This window comes from Mobula hypostoma, chromosome 5 (genome assembly GCF_963921235.1).
Source record: "Mobula hypostoma chromosome 5, sMobHyp1.1, whole genome shotgun sequence".
NCBI classification, from domain to species: Eukaryota; Metazoa; Chordata; class Chondrichthyes; order Myliobatiformes; family Myliobatidae; genus Mobula; species Mobula hypostoma.
The window spans coordinates 123,392,476-123,415,117 of record NC_086101.1 but is presented as its reverse complement, the minus strand read 5'-3'; the positions used below and the strand labels follow the sequence as shown (position 1 = coordinate 123,415,117).

The window sequence follows — 22,642 nt, the reverse complement described above, 5'->3', positions numbered from 1 at the left end:
CATACCTATCGCCTGTCTTCCCAATATTTCCATGGTTTTGTAAGGATTCCCAGGATTCTGAAGAAATACTGGATGAGTACCATCGACATACCCATAAGAAGCTCAAATTGCAGCTTATGCAGGTCAAGGATGATTGACTTCAACAGCACAGAACTATTGTGCCGCACCAATGGGTTTTGGGACCCCGGTGAAGGAAGCCATTGAAATAAAACTAGACAAAAAGAATTTTAACAAAGACAAAGGTCTTGCTCAAAGTAAGAACTGGAATTCGAATGTAAACAAGGTGGGAAAGAGGAAACCTGATTTGATGAGGATTAACCAATCAGAAGGGATGGACAGCGGGGAATATATACCACTGGACTAGACATGCCAGGCATCATGCCTGATGAAGGTGGCAGAGTTTGTTATCAAAATGTTGGTTAAAATTGATACCTGTACCTGGCTGGAAGCCCAAGAAGAGTTTATTCATCATGTATTCTGGGAAAACACTAAGTCCTTTTTCATTTTAATTCCAATTCCCATTCACATTCTGACATGTCAGAAATGGCCTCATCTTGTGCTATGTTGAGGCCACCCTCAGGCTGGAGGAGCAACATCTCATATTCTGTCTGAGTAGCCTCCAACCTTTTGGCATGAACATCGATTGTTCTTTCTGGTAAATTAATTTTTCCCTTCCTCTCCTCTCTATCTCTATTCGAAACATAATAGTAAAACTACAGCACAATACAGGCCCTTCAGCTCACAATTCTGTGCCAAACATGTATTTACTTTAGCGATTACCTAGGGTTACCCATAGCCCTCCATTTTTCTAAGCTTCATGCACCTATCCAGGAGTCTCTTAAAAGATCCTATCGTATCCGCCTCCACCACCATTGCTGGCAGCCCATTCCACGCACTCACCACTCTCTGCGTAACAAACTTACCCCTGACATCTCTGTACCTACTTCCAAGCACCCTAAAACTGTGCCCTTTCCTGATAGCCAATTCAGCCCTGGGAAAAAGCCTCTAACTATCCACACAATCAATGCCTCTCATCATCTTATACACCTCTATCAGGTCACCTCTCATCCTCCATCGCTCCAAGGAGAAAAGACCAAGTTCAGTCAACCTATTCACATAAGGCACACTCCCCAATCCAGGCAACATCCTTGTAAATCTCCTCTGCACCCTTTCCATGGTTTCCACAACCTTCCTGTAGTGAGGTGACCAGAACTGAGCACAGTACTCCAAGTGGGGTCTGACCAGGGTCCTATATAGCTGTAACATTACTTCTCAGCTCTTAAACTCAATCCCGCGGTTGATGAAGGCCAATGCTCGTATGCCTTCTTAACCAGAGTCAACCTGCGCAGCAGCTTTGAGTATCTTATGGACTCGGACCCCAAGATCCCTCTGATCCTCCACACTGCCAAGAGTCTTACCATTAATACTATATTCTGCCATCATACTTGACCTACCAAATGAACCACCTCACACTTATCTGGGTTGAACCCCATCTGCCACTTCTCAGCCCAGTTCTGCATCCTATCGATGTCCTGCTGTGACTTCTGACAGCCCTCCAAACTATCCACAACATCCCCAACCTTTGTGTCATCAGAGAATTTACTAACCCATCTATCCACTTCCTCATCCAGGTCATTTAAAAAATCACAAAGGGGTCCCAGAACAGATCCCTGAGGCACACCACTGGTCACCAAACTCCATGCAGAATATGATCCGTCTACAACCACTCTTTGCCTTCTGTGGGCAAGCTAATTTTGGATCCACAAAGCAAGGTCTCCTTGGATCTCATGCCTCCTTACTTTCTCAATAAGCCTTGCATGGGGTACCTTAACAAATGTCTTGCTGAAATCCATATAAACTACATCTACTGCTCTACCTTCATCAACGTATTTAGTCACATCCTCAAAAACTTCAATCAGACTTGTATGGCATGACCTATCTTTGACAAAGCCATACTGACTATTCCTAATCATATCATGCCTCTCCAAAAAATCCTATCCATAAATCTTCTCCATAAATCCTATCTCTCAGGATCTTTTCCATCAACTTACCAACCACTGAAGTAAGACTCACTAGTCTATAATTTCCTGGGCTATCTCCATGCTGTTTCTTGAATAAGGGAACAACATCTGCAACCCTCCAATCCTCTGGAACCTCCCCCATCCCCATTGATGATGCAAAGATCATTGCCAGAGGCTCAGCAATCTCCTCCCTCACCTCCCACAGCAGCCTGTAGTACATCTTGACCAGTCCCGGAGACTTATCCAACTTGATGCTTTCCAAAAACTCCAGCACATCCTCTTTCTTAATGTCTATATGCTCAACGTTTTCAATCTGCTGCAAGTCATCCCTACAATCGCCAGATCCTTTTCCGTATTGAATACCGAAGCAAAGTATTCATTAAGTACCTTAGTTATCTCCTCCGGTTCCATACACACTGTTCCATTGTCACTCTTGATTGGCCCTAGTCTCTCATGTCTTATCCTCTTGCTCTTCACATACTTGTAGAATGCCTTGGGGTTTTCCTTAATCCTGCTCGCCAAGGCCTTCCCATGGCCCCTTCAGCTCTCCTAATTTCATTCTTAAGCTCCTCCCTACAAGCCTTATAATCTTCTAGATCTCTATCATTACCTAGCTTTTTGAACCTTTCATAAGCTTTTCTTTTCTTCTTGACTAAATTTTCAACAGCCTTTGTACACCACGTTCCTGTACCCTACCATCCTTTTCCTGTCTCATTAGAACATACCTATGCAGAACACCACGCAAATACCCCCTGAACATTTGCCACATGTCTGCTGTATATTTCCCTGAGAACATATGTTCCCAATTTATGCTTCCAAGTTCCTGCCTGATAGCCTCATATTTCCCCTTAATCCAATTAAACACTTTCCTAACTTGTCTGTCCCTATCCCTCTTCAATGCTATGATAAAGGAGATAGAATCGTGATCACTATCTCCAAAATGCTCTCCCACTGAGAGATCTGACATCTGAACAGGTATTCATTTCCCAATACCAGATGAAGTACAGACCCTCCTTTTGTAGGCTGATCTACATATTGTTTCAGGAAACCTTCCTGAACACACCATACAAACTCCACCCCATCTAAACCCCTTGTTCTCAGGAGATTCCAATCAATATTTGGGTAATTAAAATCTCCCACCACGACAACCCTGGCCTGTTGCCTCTTCCCACCTACTTATAACCTCCCCGAGTCCCCTCCTCCTTTCCTTTCTCCTATGGTCCCCTATCCTCTCCTATCAGATTCCTTCTTCTCCAGCCCTTTCCCTTCGTCACCCACCTGGCTTCACCTATAAGTTCCAGCTAATCTTCTTCACCTATCTCCTTCCTCACCTCCCCCCCCCCGCCTCCAATTTTAATCAGGCATCTTTCCCGTTCTTTTCCAATCCTGAAGAAGGGTCTTGGCCCGAAATGTTGACTGTTTATTAATTTCCATAATGCTGCCTGACCTGCTGAATTCCTCCAGCATTTTGTGTGTGTTGCTTATTATTTACTTACTGTTCAGTATAACATATTTCATAATGAAGGTAGCCATTCATTCTATGAAAAATGTACAATTTTACATCCCAGTGTGCATCTTCTAAATTGCTTGTCTCAAATCAGCTGTTACCCAAATTGAAAGTATACACAGGTGTTTATCATGATGTTTAAGGAAATTTTGAAGGTCAATTGAAACAATTGTCACTAAAAGAAAAGCAAATCTAATTTTGACAATTGACATCTTCTGAGCCTATCCCCCAATAAAGAATTATCAACCCTGCGATCAGGTGCCACTTGTTGGCTCACTGATACAAAATGTAGTCCACTGGGCTCTGAATCTCCTTATACTCTTGGTCCAAAAAAACATTCAGCAGAGAGTTGAAAATGACTGCTTGTAATATCAAGGCAGCATTTGTCTTAGTGTGGTATTGTAAAAAAACTTCAAAGACCATAATAATGAAAAATGAATGTACTTATAAATGATATTGCATCATATTACAGCTCTACTCAAAAAGTTTGCACAGAGGTGTGCTTCCATTTACGAGTCCAAGGTTTCAGTACTGCAGTTGATGGTGAAATCAATGGATATGGCAATAAGATCAATGGAGCCTGATTGGACAAGTGAAAAAAAAACTTAAGATTAATCTTCAGAAGTCTTTCCACAAAATTTGATAAATATCTAAAGTACAGTACCTGTTCAGAAAATCGTTAGCATCACCACCAGCAAATCTCTCACCAGTAACACCCTAGTCATATAAATTATATTTAAATAACTAGCCACATAAATTTCGCATCTAAAAGGTTAGGTTAGAGACAAGATGTTGTGCCATGAGCAACTGAGTTGCTTCCTGGCTATCCAAGCTCTTCACCATCAGGGCACAAGTCATGTATGGATGGGAAAATGCCCACCTTTCTAGATAAATCCACATTCAAAAGTTAATTGGCACACCATCTAAATATCCCTCCACTATTAAATGTACACCATACACTAAAAGCACCGCTGTAGTTCACCAATGCTTCTTCAGAAGCATGTCTCAAAACAGTAACTTCCATTATATTGATGGATAGCAGCATACTCATGAAGATATCAACACCCCTAAACTTCCCAGCACCAATACATATCATACCAACTTGAAAATACATACCATTCCTTTATTCTGAGACTAAGCTCCCAAAGTTCCCTACATGATGCAATATAAAGAACATTCTAAGCATATGGACTGCAGTGTGCTTTCACTTGCTGAAGCCCAGCGAAAGAAGCATTAACCACATCTTTCAAGTTGAGATAGTATTAAAAAATTGCCTCAAAGGAAAACACAAAGTGCTGGAAGAACTCAGCAGATCAAAAAGCATCTGCAGAAGCAAAGGAAAGTCAATGTCTCAGGAAGTAGCCCTGCATCGGGACTGAGACTACAGGCAGGCGGTAATAAGTATAAAAAGAGGGAGAGATAGAGAGAGATAGAGATAGAGAGAGAGAAATAGAGAGAGATAGAGAGACAGAGACAGACAGAGAAAGACACGAGACAGGAACCAGTTCTGCTAGGAACTAGATGCCTGACACATACCAGCCTGTGTCTCACCACTTTCACTCATTTCTTTATATTGGCCACCTCGTCTTCACACTCTCAGTCCTGTTGCAAGGTTACAACCCAAAGCATTGACATCTATTTGCCTCCATAGATGTTGCTTGGCACATTAAATTCCTCCAGTAGATTACTTTTTGCTTCAAGATTTGCTCTGAAATATTTAACTGTTCCATTTATTACATAGAATTGTGCTGTTCAAAAATGTACAGCATATTTTACATCTTAAATGCCTGCAAATTCATAACAATTCAGTACAGAGAATGGTTGAAACATACTATACTTTAATGAGCTGCAGAGTATCTTTCACTATTTATTAGTGTTCAGCAAAATTGGCTAATTTCAAAAATTATTTTAAAAAACTTTTGGTTAGTAGACCTCACCAATTTTTTGCCTGAACTGCCAGCAAATCAATATAACAATTGTGATAGCCACACTGATGTATTTGTGAAATGATTCTGCAAGCTACAGTACTGTCCAAAAGTCTTAGGCACATATATATAGCTAGGGTGCCTAAGACTTTTGCACAACGTGGATTTGTCAACGTGGAGCAGAGAGCAAGTTGGTAAATCTGGCGTGAGCAAAGGATGTTGGGAATGACAAGGGTGGAGTGCTGTGGACGGGGGTGGGTGGGACAGGTGGCGGAGTACGAGAGCCATAATCGGGGAGGGGCGCCAGTGTAGACACACCCAGCCATAAGACAGCAAGTAAGGTCATTTGATTCCAAACAATTGGTTTATTGATTATTACAGAATGTCTCCAGTGCTTCCTGCTCCCTCCCTCTCCCTATTCCCAACGATTTCTCTCTCCCTGCCCCCTTCTCTACAATAGAGACCCATATCAGAATCAGGTTTATCATCACTTACATATATTATGAAATTTGCTTTTTCCTTTTGCAGCAGTAGTACAGTGCAAAACATAAAATTATCACAATACCATGCAAAAGTCTTAGGCACCCCAGCTATCTACTGTATATGTGCCTAAGACTTATATACATGTCTCTAGAACTTTTGCACAGTACTGTAGATAGTGAAAATGCTGTGATTTTAAATCTACTGACCCTGATTTTAGAGGAACACATATGCATGACTTTTAAGGAGGTAGTGGATTTCATCATTCATGCTAATACTTTATTCAAACATGGACTGAAGGTAATCTTCTCAGCCACAATATTTCAATGTGTTTTCTTTAGTGTGGAGGCTGTTACCCGTTTAGTTGACTTCTGAATACCTTTCTCAAATTTGCTGCCAGACAACACGGCCTTTGGAGCAAAATCTATCTGACTGAACAACTTGGTTACAATAATTTCCTTTTGGATATTCACCCTTTTCCACTTGCATTTTCACTCTTCTGGATTTTTACTTTCCTCAGGCCAACTCAGCACGTCCCACAGTAACATGGGATAGGTGGATAGTTCATAATTGTATTTTGAAAGACACATACAACATTTTTTAAAAGCAAAATGTAAATTCTGTCCAGTGACCTTAATTGTCAGAATGGAGTTTTGAGTCACCAAAAATTATTTTTCCAAGAATATCATTGTGTTTTTCAACTTATATCCATGAAGACCAAAAAAATCCAAGCACAAATAATACAAATAATTGTTGAGCATTCTACATAGTTAAAACAGTCACTGATGTAACACATACTTTAATTGTCATACAAAGCATTCTCCAATGGAAACCAATTTAACTGAAATGCAGAAATAAATGTTATATCAAATCTGAGAAAAAGACACATATCTTATGAAGGCAAGGCTGCCAGTAGGCCGCGCCAAACACAACAAATTACTGAGCCAATCTAACCTTTTTTGCAGTTGCCAAATCTGATCTTCCTTTTCCTGCTGGTCAGCTTTGAGAGTTTTTATGGTAGTTAAATGCTTCGAAATTTCATTTGCTGAATTCTGCAACAATAACAAAACAAAACACAAAAGTAGTTGGGGTGTGAAGAAAGAAGCTGCAGAAGATCGTGAACACGGCGCAGCACATCACACAAACCAATCTTCTGTCCTTGGACTCACTTTACACCACACGCTGTTGGAGCAGCGCTGCCAGGATAATCAAGGACACAACCCACCTAGCCAACACACTTTTCGTCCCTCTTCCCTCCGGGAGAAGGCTCAGGAGATTGAAGACTCGTACGGCCAGATTTGGGAACAGCTTCTTTCCAACTGTGATAAGACTGCTGAACGGATCCTGACCTGGATCTGGGCCGTACCCTCCAAATATCCAGACCTGCCCCTTGCTTTTTTTTGCACTACCTTACTTTCTATTTTTCTATTTTCTATTTATGATTTATAATTTAAATTTTTATTATTTACTATCGATTTGTAATCCGGGGAGCAGGAAGCGCAGAATCAAATATCGCTGTGATGATTGTACGTTCTAGTATCAATTGTTTGGCGACAATAAAGTATAAAGTATACTGTTTAAAAGAGGCCTCTTGTTTATTTTTGGCAGCATTTCAAATTTTCATTATTTTTAAAGTTCTACAAGTAGTTTATGAAAGCCGGCTGGTGGTGTAGTGGCATCAGTACCAGGCTTTGAGGTGAATGGTCCAGAGTTCAAATCCGGCTGGCTCCTTGCATGCTTTCCATCAATGTGAGGTTGAGCATCAGGCTAACAGCTTGGCCTCATAAAAAAGTCAAATACTACGGAAACGGCAAAAATGGTGCCTGATGTGCCACAAGGCACGAAAAGGAACAAGTACTTTATGCACAAGTTACATTTTAGATCATGTTTTGTGGAAAACTTAACTTTTAAGTGATAAATTTTTCATTTGCTAAAATGTTTACCGTTGGTTTTGCATGTAAGGTTAAAGATAGGCTGCTAAAATTATGATGAGATGAAAAAGAATAAAGACCAACAATACTCCAGGATCAAAAACCCTTATATATAAGCAGAAAATTAAATTTTATGCATGTACAATAATTAGCAGTAGAATGGTTTTAAGATGACATGAAGAATGCACCATCAGGAGTTAGTGATTGAAGTGAAGACTAACAAGCATTTCAATGTAGATTAGACATGGAAGAAAATAAGAAAAAGGTAAAGGGATACGTTAAATATATTAGGTAATTACTAAAGCAGGGGATAAACACTCATGTCTAGGGCAGAATTGTCTGTTTCCATACTGCAGTTTCTATTTAATTCTTAAAAAGGTACTCCTGGAACTGGAAGGTCTGATAAGTTGAAAGTAAGATTGGTATCTTTATGGAAAGTCATAAGTAAAACAGAGAAAAGATATAATGAGCAAGAATAAAGAGAGAATAAATTGTAGAGAAAGAGGGTAAAGCAACAGGAGAGAGTGAGAGAGGAGAGAGATTGAGATTCTGTGAACACCCACAAGCATTTTGGCAACCTGCATTTCATATCAATGAGGTAGAAAAGAACTAGGGAATCAAAGCTGATGTTTGTGTGCGATGCAGGTGCATCATGAAAGTTGTAGATGTGCCCACATGGAATTGCAAGCCTAGTCCAAGAGTACACAAATCTGCAAGGGGAACCAAAAAGACAAATATAGATTTTGTTTTTGCATTTTTACAGAATTTAATCTATTTGGTGAATACTTTCAGTTAATAAAAACAAATAGTACCAGCAATCCTTAGCATCTAAGAGAAAATGGTGAGACAGAGATAACAAATAGGTTAGGCCACCAATTTTACCAGCACAGTGGAAGAAGCCAAAGGAAACCAGTCCACCCAAGCGCAGTGGAATCAAAGTACAGCTCAACGATGTTATAAGTTCACAATAGATCTTAAACATGTCTAATATGGAAAGAAAGGGGATGATGAGTATGGTGGTCTTGAAGCTGGCTGGCAAATGTTGGGGGAGGGAAAGGTTGTAGATGGGGTTGCCAGTAATTTGACTCCAATACATGTTCACCAGGCAGGGAATGTAACAATTAAGAGCTTGTGAGAACTAGCATGACAGAGATTACAATTCAGTGACTTTATAAGCCCAGAGGTCAAGTCAGAATAATAGATGAATGGGGAAGAGCAGAAGTTGGGAACTGTGACACAATTTTTTGCAGCTTTGCTCACAGCAGTCAAGAACAGGTTGTAAATTTCTTTGGCCACTGTAAGAATAAGGAGGGACTATCCATAACTGGTTAAGCAAAAGAGGACAAAGCTTGAGTAAAAAGCCTATTGTTTCATTCAAAGTATCTGAGTATTGATATTATTGAGTTGAGATAATTTGGACTCAAGGTTTTTGGGAAGGTTAAAATGAGATTGATAGTGGGATGGGAGCTCACGAGTAGAGTCAGAAGGGGGAGTAGAAGTAATCAAAATAAATAGGTCATGGAAACATGGACAAACATAAAATAAGATTTAAAAAAGTGAACAAAAGCCCACCTTAAAGGCACTATAACTAAGTGATCTACATCCTCAACAAAATGATGAAGTCAAAGTCAAAACTAAGTCCAATCTAACTGTCATTACAGAACGGGGGCTCGAGGGTATCTAAGTATCATTGGGTATTGGTCATTTAGAAAGGATAGGCAAAAGGAAAAGCAGTTGAAGTAGCACTGACAATAAGGGTTTATACTATGACATAACAGGAACCTGGCACAGTAAATCATGGTATACTATTAAAATAAGTCGGGGAGAAGTTAAGAAGCAGCAAGAGACATTGATGTAATTTTGTTTATGGGCCGTTGAATAGTAGTGGTGACCCAGAGTATGGTGTAAAGGAGATATCAGAGCTATAGATAAAGCATAATACAGATATCAAGGGAGTGTTTAATCTACATATATACTGGGCAAATCAAATTAGCACTAACACTGTACAGAATGAATTCCTGATGTATAGAGTATAAGAGATGGATTTCTAGATCAGTATAAGGGAACAGGCAATTTTAGATCTGGTACAGTACAAGGAGAAAGTGTTAATTAACAATATTGTTGGAAAGAGGCTCCTTGAACAACCATAATGTTGTAGAATATATTTTGCAAAAATGTTGGAAAAAAATTCATTTGATAAATTTATAGCACATTTTTAGAATTTTACATTGCGTGCAAGAGATGCAGCTCAATCAGAAATGAAATTCTCAATCCAAACAAAGGAAATTATGAAGGTATGAGAGGCGGATTGGATGTGGTATATTAGGAAACTCCATTCCAAAGAAAGGCAACGAATAGGCAATGGATAGCATTTAAAGAAATAATCCATGATTTTTGACAAATATATCTTTCTTTAACAGAAAAAGTGATCAAACATGGATCTACAGAAGAAATTAAATCTAAGGAACAGAACTTAAGAACTTCCTCGAAAAAGCAGCAGGTCTGAGGGCTGAGAGCATTTTAGAATTCAGCAAAGGATTACCAAAAAATTAACGAAACATGGAGAAATCAAATACAAAAATAAACCAGTAAGGCACTTCAAAACTGAGCTTCAATGGATTTTTAAAACGAATAATGGGGGGTATGTGTCAGTCCCTTATGGGTAAAGATGGGAGAAATTATAAAGGAAAATAAGCAGAGGAATTAAACAAATACTTTGTACCCTTCTTCAGAGAGAAGGCATAAAACCTCCCAGAAATAGTGAAGCACCTCTATATAAATAAGAAACTAGGAAACTGGTATTAGTAAAGCTTTTAAGCTGGAGTGCTTACTGAGATGAAAACTGAATAAATCCAAAGATTCTAATGCTATCCATCCCAGAATTTCATAGATAATGGATTCTTTGCTTAGATTATTGTCATTCAATATTCTATAGGTCCTGAAAAAGTTCCTTCAAATTTCACGGGAGTAAATGCAACTCCACCACTTGAGAAAAGAGTCAGAAAAAAGGAGGAAATGTTCACCTGACATAAAAAGTAGAGAAAATACAGGAATCCAGAAGAACGTGATATCAAGACATTTAGAAAATAATATTATTTTTGAATAGGGTCAACATGTACTTTTGGAAGAGAAAGCATGTTTGACTAATCTACCAGGATTCTTTTGAGGATACGTCCAGCAGAGTAGATTGGCGAGGGGGAAACCTGTGGATGTGGATTTCCAGAAGGCTTTTGATGAGGTTCCATGCATGAGGTTAGAGCACACAAAAGTGATAATCTACTAGCATGAATTGAGATTTAGTAAAGGATAAAAAGAGAAAATTGAAATAGGACTCTACAGGCTGACAGATGATGAAATATTGTCGGGATTAGTTCTTAGGCCCCAACTATCAACATCCTGTTTCAAAACTTCACTGAGGAGACAAAATGTATCATTTCTAACTTCCACCATCTCCAGCAGGATCCCACCACCAAGCACATCTTTCCCTCCCTACGTGACTCCTTTGTCCATTGTCCCTCCCCTCCAATCTCCCTCCTGGTACTTATCCTTGCAAGAGGAACAAGTGCCACACCTGCCCCTACACTTCACCTGTGAGTCTCTTGGAGCCATCTACTATATATCCAGTGCTCCTGGTGTGGCCTCCTGTACATTGGTACGACTCGATGTAGATTGAGAGATTGTTTCGCCGAGCACCTGTGCTCTCTCCACCAGAAAAAGCGGGATCTCTTGGTGGCCACCCATTTTAATTCTACTTCCCATTCCTATATATCAGTCCATTGTCTCTTCTACGGCCACGATGCAGCCACACTCAGGTTGGAGGAGCAACACCTTATATTCCATCTGGGTAGTCTCCAACCAGATGGCATGAACATCAATTTCTCGAACTTCTGATAAATGCCCCCTCCCTTTCACCAATCCCATTCCCCTCTCTCATCTTATCTCCTTACCTACCCGTCATCTCCCTCTAGTGCTCCTCCTCCTTCCATTTCTTCCATGGCCTTCTGTCCTCTCCTATCAGATTTCTCCTTCTCCAGTCCTTTATTTCTTTCACCAATCTACTTCCCAACTCTTTAATTCACCCCTCCCCTCTCCCAGTTTCATCTGTCTCCAACTACCTTGTACTTCTTCCTCTCTTCCCCACATTCTTACTCTGACTTCTCATCTTTTTTCTCCAGTCCTGATGAAGGATCTCAGCCTGAAACAACGACTGTTAATGCTTTTCCATAGCTGCAGCTGCCTGGCCTGCCAAGTTCCTCCAGCATTTTATGTGTATTGCCTGTATCATTTCTAAGTTGGCTGATGGTTTGAAACTAGGTGGCAAATAACGATATACTTGCACAGATTTCATGCAGATATAGACAATTTAAGTGAGTGGGTGACAACATGGCAGATGGAGTAGATTCTTGGAAAGATAAGGAATAATCCACTTAGTGAAAACAGAAATCATAAGTACTTTTTAATTTTTCATAGATTAGAAGATACTGATATTTATATGATTTTTATAAGAAAACACATTAAAACACAAAAAATAAAATCCCTGAAAACCAGCATTCAGGTGTGATGATTTAGAATGCAATACAACATATTGACTTTTATTGCAAGAACATTTGAGTACAAGAGGAAGCACGTCTTATTAAAATTATATAAGATCTTAATGAGATCACACTTTGAATATTGTGTACAACTTTGGTCTATAGTCGATGAGGTGAGGTGAAAGTCCACCAAACAAGGAGGGATTGTGTTGGCTTGGCTGACATTCTCTGAAGTACAGAAAAACAAAATGTGATATCACTGAGACATAAGAAATACATCAAGGGCTCAACGGAGCTAATCCAGGATTATTCCCTTGCCGAGCGTACTAGGAGTCACAGTTTCAAACTATGGAGTAGGTAATTTGTGATTCAAATGCGAAGAAAAGTCTTTGTCCATGGGTAGTGAATCTTTCAAATTCCCCACCTCCCAAAAAAGCTGTGGGAACTCAGTCATTGATTGCATTCAAATCCGAGATCAATTGATCTCTGGACGTTAAAGGATTCATGGAATATGAGGACAGTACAGGAAATGGCAACGAGGTACGATTGCCACAATCTTGTTGAAAGGCTGTATATCCCTGAAAGTGCTGAGTGGTCTACTCATCCCATGACTTACATTCTTACAAAGAGGTACACCTCAAAATCTGTTAAAATTACAAGAGAAAGTGGACTGCAAAACCATTGAGGAGATAAGCAGGCAGTATCTGGAAAATATAATTTAATCTAAAAGGAGTTTGTGGATGAACTCTGCGGGAAAAGCATCAACTGGAAGTATTCAGTAGAAAGATGCTGAAGGGTGTGTATAAAGAGACAGCGAACGCATCAAACCACCGAAATTGTTTATGCAGGTATGTAAAAACATAAAAAGGACAATATTTTGAGTTTGATAAGAAAGACACAGAATCAAAATAATAGCAAAGATAATCCATTCTTTGTTTTGTGCACAGTTGTTCAGCACTGAGTAGACGTTGGTACTCCATTAGAGGAAGATATTGAAGTCATACAAGCACACTATGCCAAGTCACTAGAAAAATTTCAGGGAAGGGAAACACCCAAGGCTCTAAGATTATTAGCACTAATACTGAGACATCTAAAAGATTAAAAGTGGTATTCTTAATATAAAGGACGGTTTAAGATAGAAAAATTCGAAAAAAAGATGGTTCGTCATTTAGAGAGAAATTTCTGAGTCAAGGATCATTGCCAATGAATGGTGAGAGGGATGGGGAAATACACCTTGCAGCATACAACCTGCATGACAGCAAATGACTGAGAGAAAGATCTGAGGAGATAACATTGATTTATGCTAAATAAGCTCTTTTTTTTTAGTTTGGATGACAAAATAGAAAACCTGTTGATAATACAATAAATAAAATATATACATAAAGTATGAATAGCGACCTTCATTTTACTCTGCAGCTGTTTCAGTTCAGCATCGGTCGACTTCTGCATTGTATTTGGGATGTCGAGTTTCCGGCTGGATGCCGAGGATGAGTGGTCTCCTGCTGATCTAAGGCTAAGGGCTTGCTGCTCTGCCATTTGATTCAATCTCTTGTCCAGTGCCTCTTTCTGTTGTTGCAGCTCTGCAAGGTCCAATGTCAGCTTCTGTTATTGGTGAAAAATGTTTGGTCATTGAAGACAATTTCATTTATTAAAAATATATATAGGGAAGGTTAAAACTATTTTTCAGTTAACAAGCTGTACCTAGAGAAGAACATAGTTTACATCTGCTCTACTTTCTAGAATGAATATTTTGTCTCTGCTTGGTTGTTCAACAGAAGAACCATCAAATAAAGGAAACATACACAGCAGAGAGGAGATAGAAAAGGACCAACTGAAAATGCTCTCAGGTATTACCTTTTTTAAAAAATCTCACAACTTTGTACATATATTAAGCAGCATATTGTACAGCTCTAATTAGAAATAAAATTGCAGAAGAAAACTCTACAAGGAGGCACCGGAGATTCTACAGATACTGGAAATTGTGAGCAACATAATGTATTGGGCAGAGTACACTAACTACAGTTTCTTACTTTGCTATGCATTCGAACTGCCATACCAGACTATGATGCAACCAGTCAGGATATTTTCAATAGTGCATTTGTACAGTTTATTAGTGCTGGATGATTATCCATTAAACATAGAGAGTACAGCAAGGGGCTAAGCACTCAGCCTCGAGGTGCATCCCACTAGTGGGTCATCAAGGAGAAGATACTATTACTAACCCTCATTCATTGAGGTCTGCAGATGGGCAAGTCATGTATCTATCTGCAGAACGAGTTACAGAGGTCCTACTCTTGAAGCTTGATGATGAGTTTGGATGGGATGACTGTGCCAAATGCCCAAGCTCTATGTAATACATTAACAACAGCATAATGTATGAAACAATGCATTCATTTGTATGTATAAACTTGGCTACTATTTAATATATGATTGTCTGATCTCACTGACATTTTACCACATTACTGCAAGAGGTGTTTTAATTTGCAAATTTTCATTGTTGTCAATTAAGGCACGAAATGCGATCACAAACATCATGGAACGTTTAACAAGCAAATATTTCAAAAGGTTGTAGCTGCACGTGTCACTTTTGTGGATCAATGTTGCTAATATTGATCTTCAATTACAGGGGCATGTCTGAAATTCAGGTAATGCTCTTCAAACTCCCCACATCAAGACCATAATCTGCCAACCTTTGGAACAGCACTTGTATATATACCCAAATCATGGAAGAAACATATGCACAAGTCTCTGTCCTCAAGTTACATTTTTTGTTGAATAATTATTGGGGGAGCTTCAACTCTGATTGTACCCCCAACAGCCTTCCCCTACTCCACAGACTTACAATGATTTAATGCATGTATTGTCCTTTTTATACAATGTCAAATTTCTGGTGAATCAGATTATTTATCTCCATTTTATTTCCAAAGTTAAATTCCATGTATTTGAAGCTAAATGAATACTCATGAAAGTACTGTGCAAAGCTAATTTTCACCTGCAGACTTAGAAGCAAAGATTTACAGAAAGTCTGGCGGTAATAGAAATTTTGTTTACTAATATTAGTAAATTAAAAGCAGTGCTTCTAGAAGAAACAACATTTAAATAGTAACAGCAAAGGAGAACTTAATTTTCAAGAGGTGCCCTCCTTAAATCATACTGAGAGACAGCTGAATCAAAATTACACAAACTTGTCATGAATTTCTTCATGGATACTCCAAAACAGCTAAAGCCACCTAAATGAGTTATTGGCAGAAGGTGCATTTATGAATTTTATTCTGAGTTCTTGCTGAAGTTGCGGTAGGCCAGAGGAAAACTCTGGTAATTAATGGTTCTGCACTATGTTGCTCATTTGAATTGTAAACAAATGCAAGCAACAAATATCAGGAGGTACTTATGGCAATTGCAAGTCATTTTAAGCAAAATTAACTTGAAATATATATTGCAGCAAAATCATGTTAAGGACACAATCATATTTGATATCATCTATTTGAACTTTATAAATTAAGAGTAATGGAATTATGAACAGACCCTGCTGTGTTTCAAACTGAAAGCATCCACAATAAATAATGGACAATAAGTCATGGCAAGACATTGCGCAGAAATGTTGACATCTCTCTCTGGCCACTCATTAGCATCTCCAGTGGAGATAGACAGATATTAATCAGCAACTTCAAATTGGCAAGATTAGGCTCCACTTATACCAGGGGCTAACTGTGCAATGTTGCTCGTTGCTGACTAATGTCAAATGACGCAAGTCTGCCAGGATTTTCCTGGTCAGTGAAGCTCAGCAATTAATGGGATGAAATAGTGAGCAGCGTTGAGAGAAAAGATTGGTTTCCTTCTTTAACTCTATGCTACATTTATTTAAAACAAAAGCATGCTGAGTTTAAGAGGGCAGAGCTGTTTACTTTTAAAAGTGTAATATTTACAGTTAGATAATAAAAATGTGGCAAATATCTAGTGTTTACTTTCAGATCCAATTCTGAGTAAACCAATGTTGCAGCTAATTGAATGCTGTTGGCATGTTTATCTTCAGCGTGTGAAGCTACACACGTCAATGATCCCAACTACAAAAGGGTCTACACAGTTTCATCTAACACTGACCATCATTTATAACTGTGACATATAGAAATCTTTGTTTTACTAAACAAATAGAACTGAATGAATGCAAAATATGTAAAATGAGGCAGTGCTGCATGAGAATAAGAACAGTGAGCAAGGAAGAACTTAAACTGAAAAGCGTACAATTAAATCTCGAATCCTTAACTATGTAGAGCCACCAGAAAACTTTCTGGTACTTATTATTATTCATGATGGATAGTATTTTAATTTACATATGGCAGTTTGATTTGGTTTTTGCCCAAGAACCAGTTTGGATATTGTTGGTGTACATCTGATGAGTAATGACATTTACACAAGAGGGTTAAGTATTTGCAGTGTCATTCAAGTAATTGCAAAACATATTGTCATTATCTGTGTATAAATTGTTAAATCTTCTTTCTCATAACTCAAGTAATTTATTTATGTCTAATGCATTCATGACCTAAAAGATACATTGAGAACATTACATGGTAATACATGGTAATCCAGATAACAACTCTTTTGGTTCTGAGTACCAAATCTGTAATGGTCAGTGTGACACTGTAAGAGCTCGGGATGTTCTGGAGTTCAGAATTGAATTCCAGCGACATTCTATAAAGAGCTCTTTCTCCTCTAAGCTGCACCGGTGCACAGCCACTCAGTAACTGAAATGCTCCCGTGCACAAGGCCTTTGGTGCCGCGCAGTTGGAACTTTCTTTTATATAATGTTAATATCATTTTGAAATCTATATTAATAAAATTGTTAAACACCCTGCAATTGTGTAAACGAATATAATCCATAATTTTTCAAAATAATAAATGTACAACCTTTACTTTGAAACATTTTAGAGCTTCTATATATTTACATTGTCAATGTTCCAAGTTACAACACTTACAAATTGTAACAATAAACACAGAATGGAAGTTGGTCGCTCATTGTTAATAAACCACCAGCCCGCTGAACGCCAACATAGTTCTAAATATCATAGCATGCATATTACAATTTTTTAAAAAAAATCTAAAGTGACACAGTTTTCAGGCCATGTAAAAATTTCTTACTCAGAGCAATGGTTGGTCTGCGCAGCTGTGCAAAAAGAATGAGAGGGAATGTTAGTAAGGAGTGCACATCCTCAATGTGGAATGTGTGTGTTTCCCCAGGTGCTCCAATTTCCTTCCACTGTCTAAAGATCTACCAGCTTAGGTTAATTGGTCATTGTAAATTGTCCTGTGATTATATTAGGATTCATCAGGTTTACTGGGGGCTTGCTGGGGTGGGATGGCATGGCTCGGAGGGTTGAAAGGGCCTATTCCATGCTGTATCACTAAATAAAATGAAGAAAAATATAATAAATCCACACCAGTGAATATTGAGGAAAAATGCACTATTAAGGAGATTTAAACAAAGCCCTTCCTACTTTTTTTTTCCAAAAAAAATCATCTATGAGCCAGGGAGGTAAACCTAATATTCTGGCTGATAGCTCACCCCGATGCAAAACAGGTTCCCTTTGTACTTTATCCACAGAGTGTAATATCTCTGCGTAAAGGTGTAAGGTATATCTTGATGTTATTTGCCCAAATTTTATTTGTAAGTTATAACCAAACACTCTCACAAAGCAGGTCTGAAGATTACAAAGCAGATCAGCTTTTGTATCATTTAAAGGCCTTCAGCTTTGTGTGATCAGTGACCATTAATACTGAAGCATTGGCCTGTCAAATCCTCTTTAAGGCTTCTTTCTGATTACTCCAATGTCATCCAGGTTCTCCTCTTTAATTCAATTGCCTCTCTGACATCACAACCCACCACTGGTCCCAAGCTCAACTCCATCTCAATATCGATATCTGACCTCCATATCCTTGAAGCTCAATGTGACCCCCATCAAACCTATTCTATTCCAACTATTTGAAAGATCTGGCACACAAAATCTGACCCACCACAGCAGACACAAGGTAGTCTTCTACCAACAGGCAATGCCTGTTTTCCTTCCAACCATTCTAAAATGGTTAGAAATACAATTTGAATGAATAGATTCCTAAGTTTAATGTAATCCTGGCAAAGTTAGCTGATCTTATTTGGGGGAAATATTCTGCTAGAGGAACTAAGTAGGTCAGGCAGCATTTCTGAGATGAAAGGGCAGTTGACACACTTCATCTGAGTCTTTGACCTGAAATGTTAACTGTTTCTCTTCCCACAAATGATGTCAGACCTGCCCAATGTTTCCAGCATTTTCTGTTGTTGCACTCAGGATAGAAATATGCACGTGATTGAGAATCATAGACACAAACAAGCCACGTGGCAATTCATCAAAAACTTTGATGGAAAGCATTTTCTGGGCTCACGCAAAAAGACAGGGCATGACCTGTAGGCCAGGGCTTTCAAGAAGTACCTCTATGAACCACTTACTGACATTGCTGAGAAATATGACTTGCAGTGTTGAATTTTGTACGTCACAGCTTGGGAGTGGGGTGAGAGATGGGTCACTGTTTCTCTCACACACGGTATTCTGCAAAATGTAATTATTGCAGCATCTTATGCTCCATAGCTGTACTGTAAAAGTTAATCTCTGCTCTCTACACTAGACCATAAGAGACAAAGTGTTCCCAATAAAATGTGAATAGAGAAACAATGTTTTGTTCTGCAGCAATATTACAAAACAGATTTAGTCAGAATATCACATCTTACCAATTATTGGTTTTGTGAACCTTTGAACTAATATTTAAAGAGGACATAAACAAAACAACATTCTCATACTTTGGAGACCTCACAAAGCATTTAACAGCAACACCACTGCCACATCACTGAACTCAAAATAAAGTTTCAAAAGTGTACATACATATGTGATTTATTAATTAATAGCAACACAATTAATTTATGTTACAACAATACTTTTAAGTCTATTTCTTCCATTTGTACATTAAATTTGTTGTTTTTTGAAAACTGCAGCTATTAATTAATGGATATTATAGTGTTAATACTTCTGCTGTGCATAATGAGTTTGGATGGTGTAGATAATGTGCTGTCTGTCTTCATCTGCAGACAATAGGTACAATCATTCAAACTGAAGTTGCAATACAATGAAATCAGCAACTTCTAAATATTCAGACATTAGTTTTTGTGTTCAATGTGAACAGATTTAATTCCTTGTCAAGGATCAAAGTATAAAGTGAGCAGCACACAAATGGACTTCTGAAACACTGAGCTAAACACATCTGAAGGGCTCTAGAGACTCATCCATGGCTATAATATTTGGAAAATACAGTGGACTCTGGTTAAGTGAGACAATTCGGGACCAATACATTTGGCCCAATTAAGTGGCTGTCCCAATTAGCCAAAGTTTCATACCAATAGTTAAAAATGTATAAAAATAGAAATTCAATGCTGCTGTGTTCTACTGATTGACTGTAAGTGAACAAAATTATTGCAGTTGCCAAGAGTATATAATAGACTGTCTTCATACAACACTGCCGACTATTGCATCCTCAAAATCTTCATTTTCATCATAACATTCAAGATGATTGTTAATACCTTCAAACTCTTCATAGTTCCTAATTTGCTGAAGTACTGAATTCATTTCAATTTTAATCCCGGCTGTTTCTGGTATCTCCAAGCCTGAATGCTTGAAACCGCAATGAGAGAAACAGTTCAGAACAATCTTACTGTTTATTTCTCGTCGCAACCAGTGACAAAAATCACTGGTTTTTGAACACAAGCACACACAATTGATGATATTTAAGAACTGCTCTACGCACAGTGTAGTGTCTAAGGGCCACACAAGTGCACACAACTGACGCTAGTTAGAAACTGTTCGGCCAAAGCCTCCTGTCCTAACTAAGCGGCATAGTGTCTCAAATAAACAAAGGGAATACTGGCAATTTTCCAGGCAATTCACTTTTGTTCTTTAAGAACTATCCTAAATAAGTGGCTGCCCCAATTAAAAAATGGCCCAATTAACCAGAATCTACTATATAGCATTAAAATATATTACAAAACAACAAGTTGAAGAGGAAATGAAGATAACATAAGAACCAAAAGCTAAAGTATGCCATCTGGCCCGTTGCACCAATTGCCATTCGAAAAGATGATTGCTGATCTTGAACCTCAAAGCTACTTCATGTAGTTGGCTGGTGGTGTAGTGGCATCTGCACCTGACTTTGAGCCAAGTGGTCCAGGTTTGAATCGGGCTGGCTCCCTGCACACTTTTCACCTGTGCTGGGTTGAGCATTGAGCTGGCAAGTTGGCCTCGTCAAAAACAAATTCCTAAAGAAATGGCAGTTGCCGTCTTATGCGCCCCAGGGCATGGAGAGGAATAAAAACTACTTTCACGTATTATTTATTTTATTTAAAGATGCAGCACAGTACAAGCTTTTCTGGTCCAATGACCCCATACTACCCAATTACACTCATGTGGTAATTAACTCTTAATATCCAAAAACTGATGGACCTCCAACCTGAATAACCTTGGTGACTAAGTTTCCACAGTCCTTTTAAATCGAGAATTCTGAAGATTCAACAAATCCTTGGTGATAAAACTTCTCACCTCTGTTATAGTCAGTTTACCCCTTATTTTGAGATACAGGCGTCCCCCGCTTTTCAAATGTTCACTTTACGTAACCTCACTGTTACGAAAGACCTACATTAGTACCCTGTTTTCGCTAACAGAAGGTGTTGTCACTGTTACGAAAAAAACAGCATGCGAAAAAAATCAGCGCGCGCCCCGGGCAGCCGCTCTCCCCTGGATTTGGAACGGTATTCTCGCCGGCATTGCTTAAACACATGCCTGTGAGCAGCCATTTGCAAGGTGAGTTCTATGGTATTGGAAAAGCCTGAAAGAGCTCGTAAGGGTGTTACACTTAGCGTAAAACTAGACATAATTAAGCGTTTTGATCATGGTGAACGAAGTAAGGACAATATGAGTTTGGCTTGTGGAAGCTGACGAAGATGATGTTGAAGAGGTTTTGGCATCCCATGACCAAGAACTGATAGATGAAGAGCTGATGCAATTGGAAGAGGAAAGGATAACAATCGAAACCGAATGAGTAATGATAAAGTACAACTTTAATTTTGAAAGGGTACGTCAGTTTAGCGGATATTTGCAGGATGGTTTGAGTGCTTACAAAGAACTGTATGATAGAAAAATGTGCGAGGCTCAGCAGTTAAGCAAGCCTTCCACATTAGCCACAGCAGACGACGAACCTCGACCTTCAACATCGAGGCGGGCAGTCATAGGAGAAGATGAGCTGCCTGCTCTAATGGAAACAGACGACGAGATGACACCCCAGTGTCCTACCACCCCAACACCCAGGCCACGGACAGTTACCAATTCACAGAGAATGCAGCAGTAGCCGGGAGACACACAGCACATCTTTAAGAAAAAAGCTGAAATAAACATGCTAATTAATTAGGTGCCGCCGACACATAATTGTCAGCCCAGATCAGAGGTGATGCAATCGGCAATTGGCACTGATCTGGGCCGACAATTACGTGCCGGGTGACACCTAATTAATTAGCATGTTTATTTCGGCTTTTTTCTTAAAGATGTGCTGTGTGCCTCCTGGCTACCGCTGCATGCTTCGCGGATCGGTATCGGTTCGTTGCCCAGAGGGTGGGGGCCACTGCACCACCCAAACTCCAACAACAGTCTAACACACCACCATCAGTGTGCTCCGCACTTTCCCGATTCCGGTCAGTGATACTACACTGTACATACATTATTTCTACTTTACATCGGCTGCGTATTTTTACATGTTATTTGGTATGATTTGGCAGCTTCCTAGCTTAAAGGTTACGGGAGAGTGCTTGCGCCATGTTTTTGCCAATGGCGCTTGTGTGGGATTTTTGCTATGGAGAACAGTTCAGGCAATGATTGTGGAAAAGTATTTCTACTTTATGTAAGCTGTGTACTTATCATATCATTCCTGCTTTTACTATATGTTACTGTTATTTTAGATTTTATGTGTTATCTGGCATGATTTGGTAGGTTATTTTCGGGTCTGCGAACACTCACAAAATTTTCCCATATAAGTAAATGGTAATTGCTTCTTTGCTTTATGACATTCCGGCTTACGAACCGTTTCATAGGGATGCTCTACCTTCGGATGGCAGGGGAAACCTGTATTGACCCCTGGTTGTAGACACACCAATCAGTTAAACTTCATACCTAAACACAAGGAA

General features: G+C 39.0%; 1 protein-coding gene across 4 annotated transcripts in view; it reads right to left on the bottom strand.

The window, feature by feature from the left end:
- Positions 1-22,642, bottom strand: part of cntln (centlein, centrosomal protein) — a 538,558-nt gene that overhangs the window by 150,663 nt on the left and 365,253 nt on the right. For all 4 annotated transcript variants that reach the window (XM_063048921.1, XM_063048919.1, XM_063048920.1 and 1 more), the window contains 2 exons: positions 13,795-13,998; positions 6,888-6,985 (listed from right to left, as the gene is read on the bottom strand). In XM_063048921.1, coding sequence (XP_062904991.1) covers positions 6,888-6,985; positions 13,795-13,998 — 302 coding nt within the window. The remainder of the gene's footprint in view (positions 1-6,887; positions 6,986-13,794; positions 13,999-22,642) is intronic.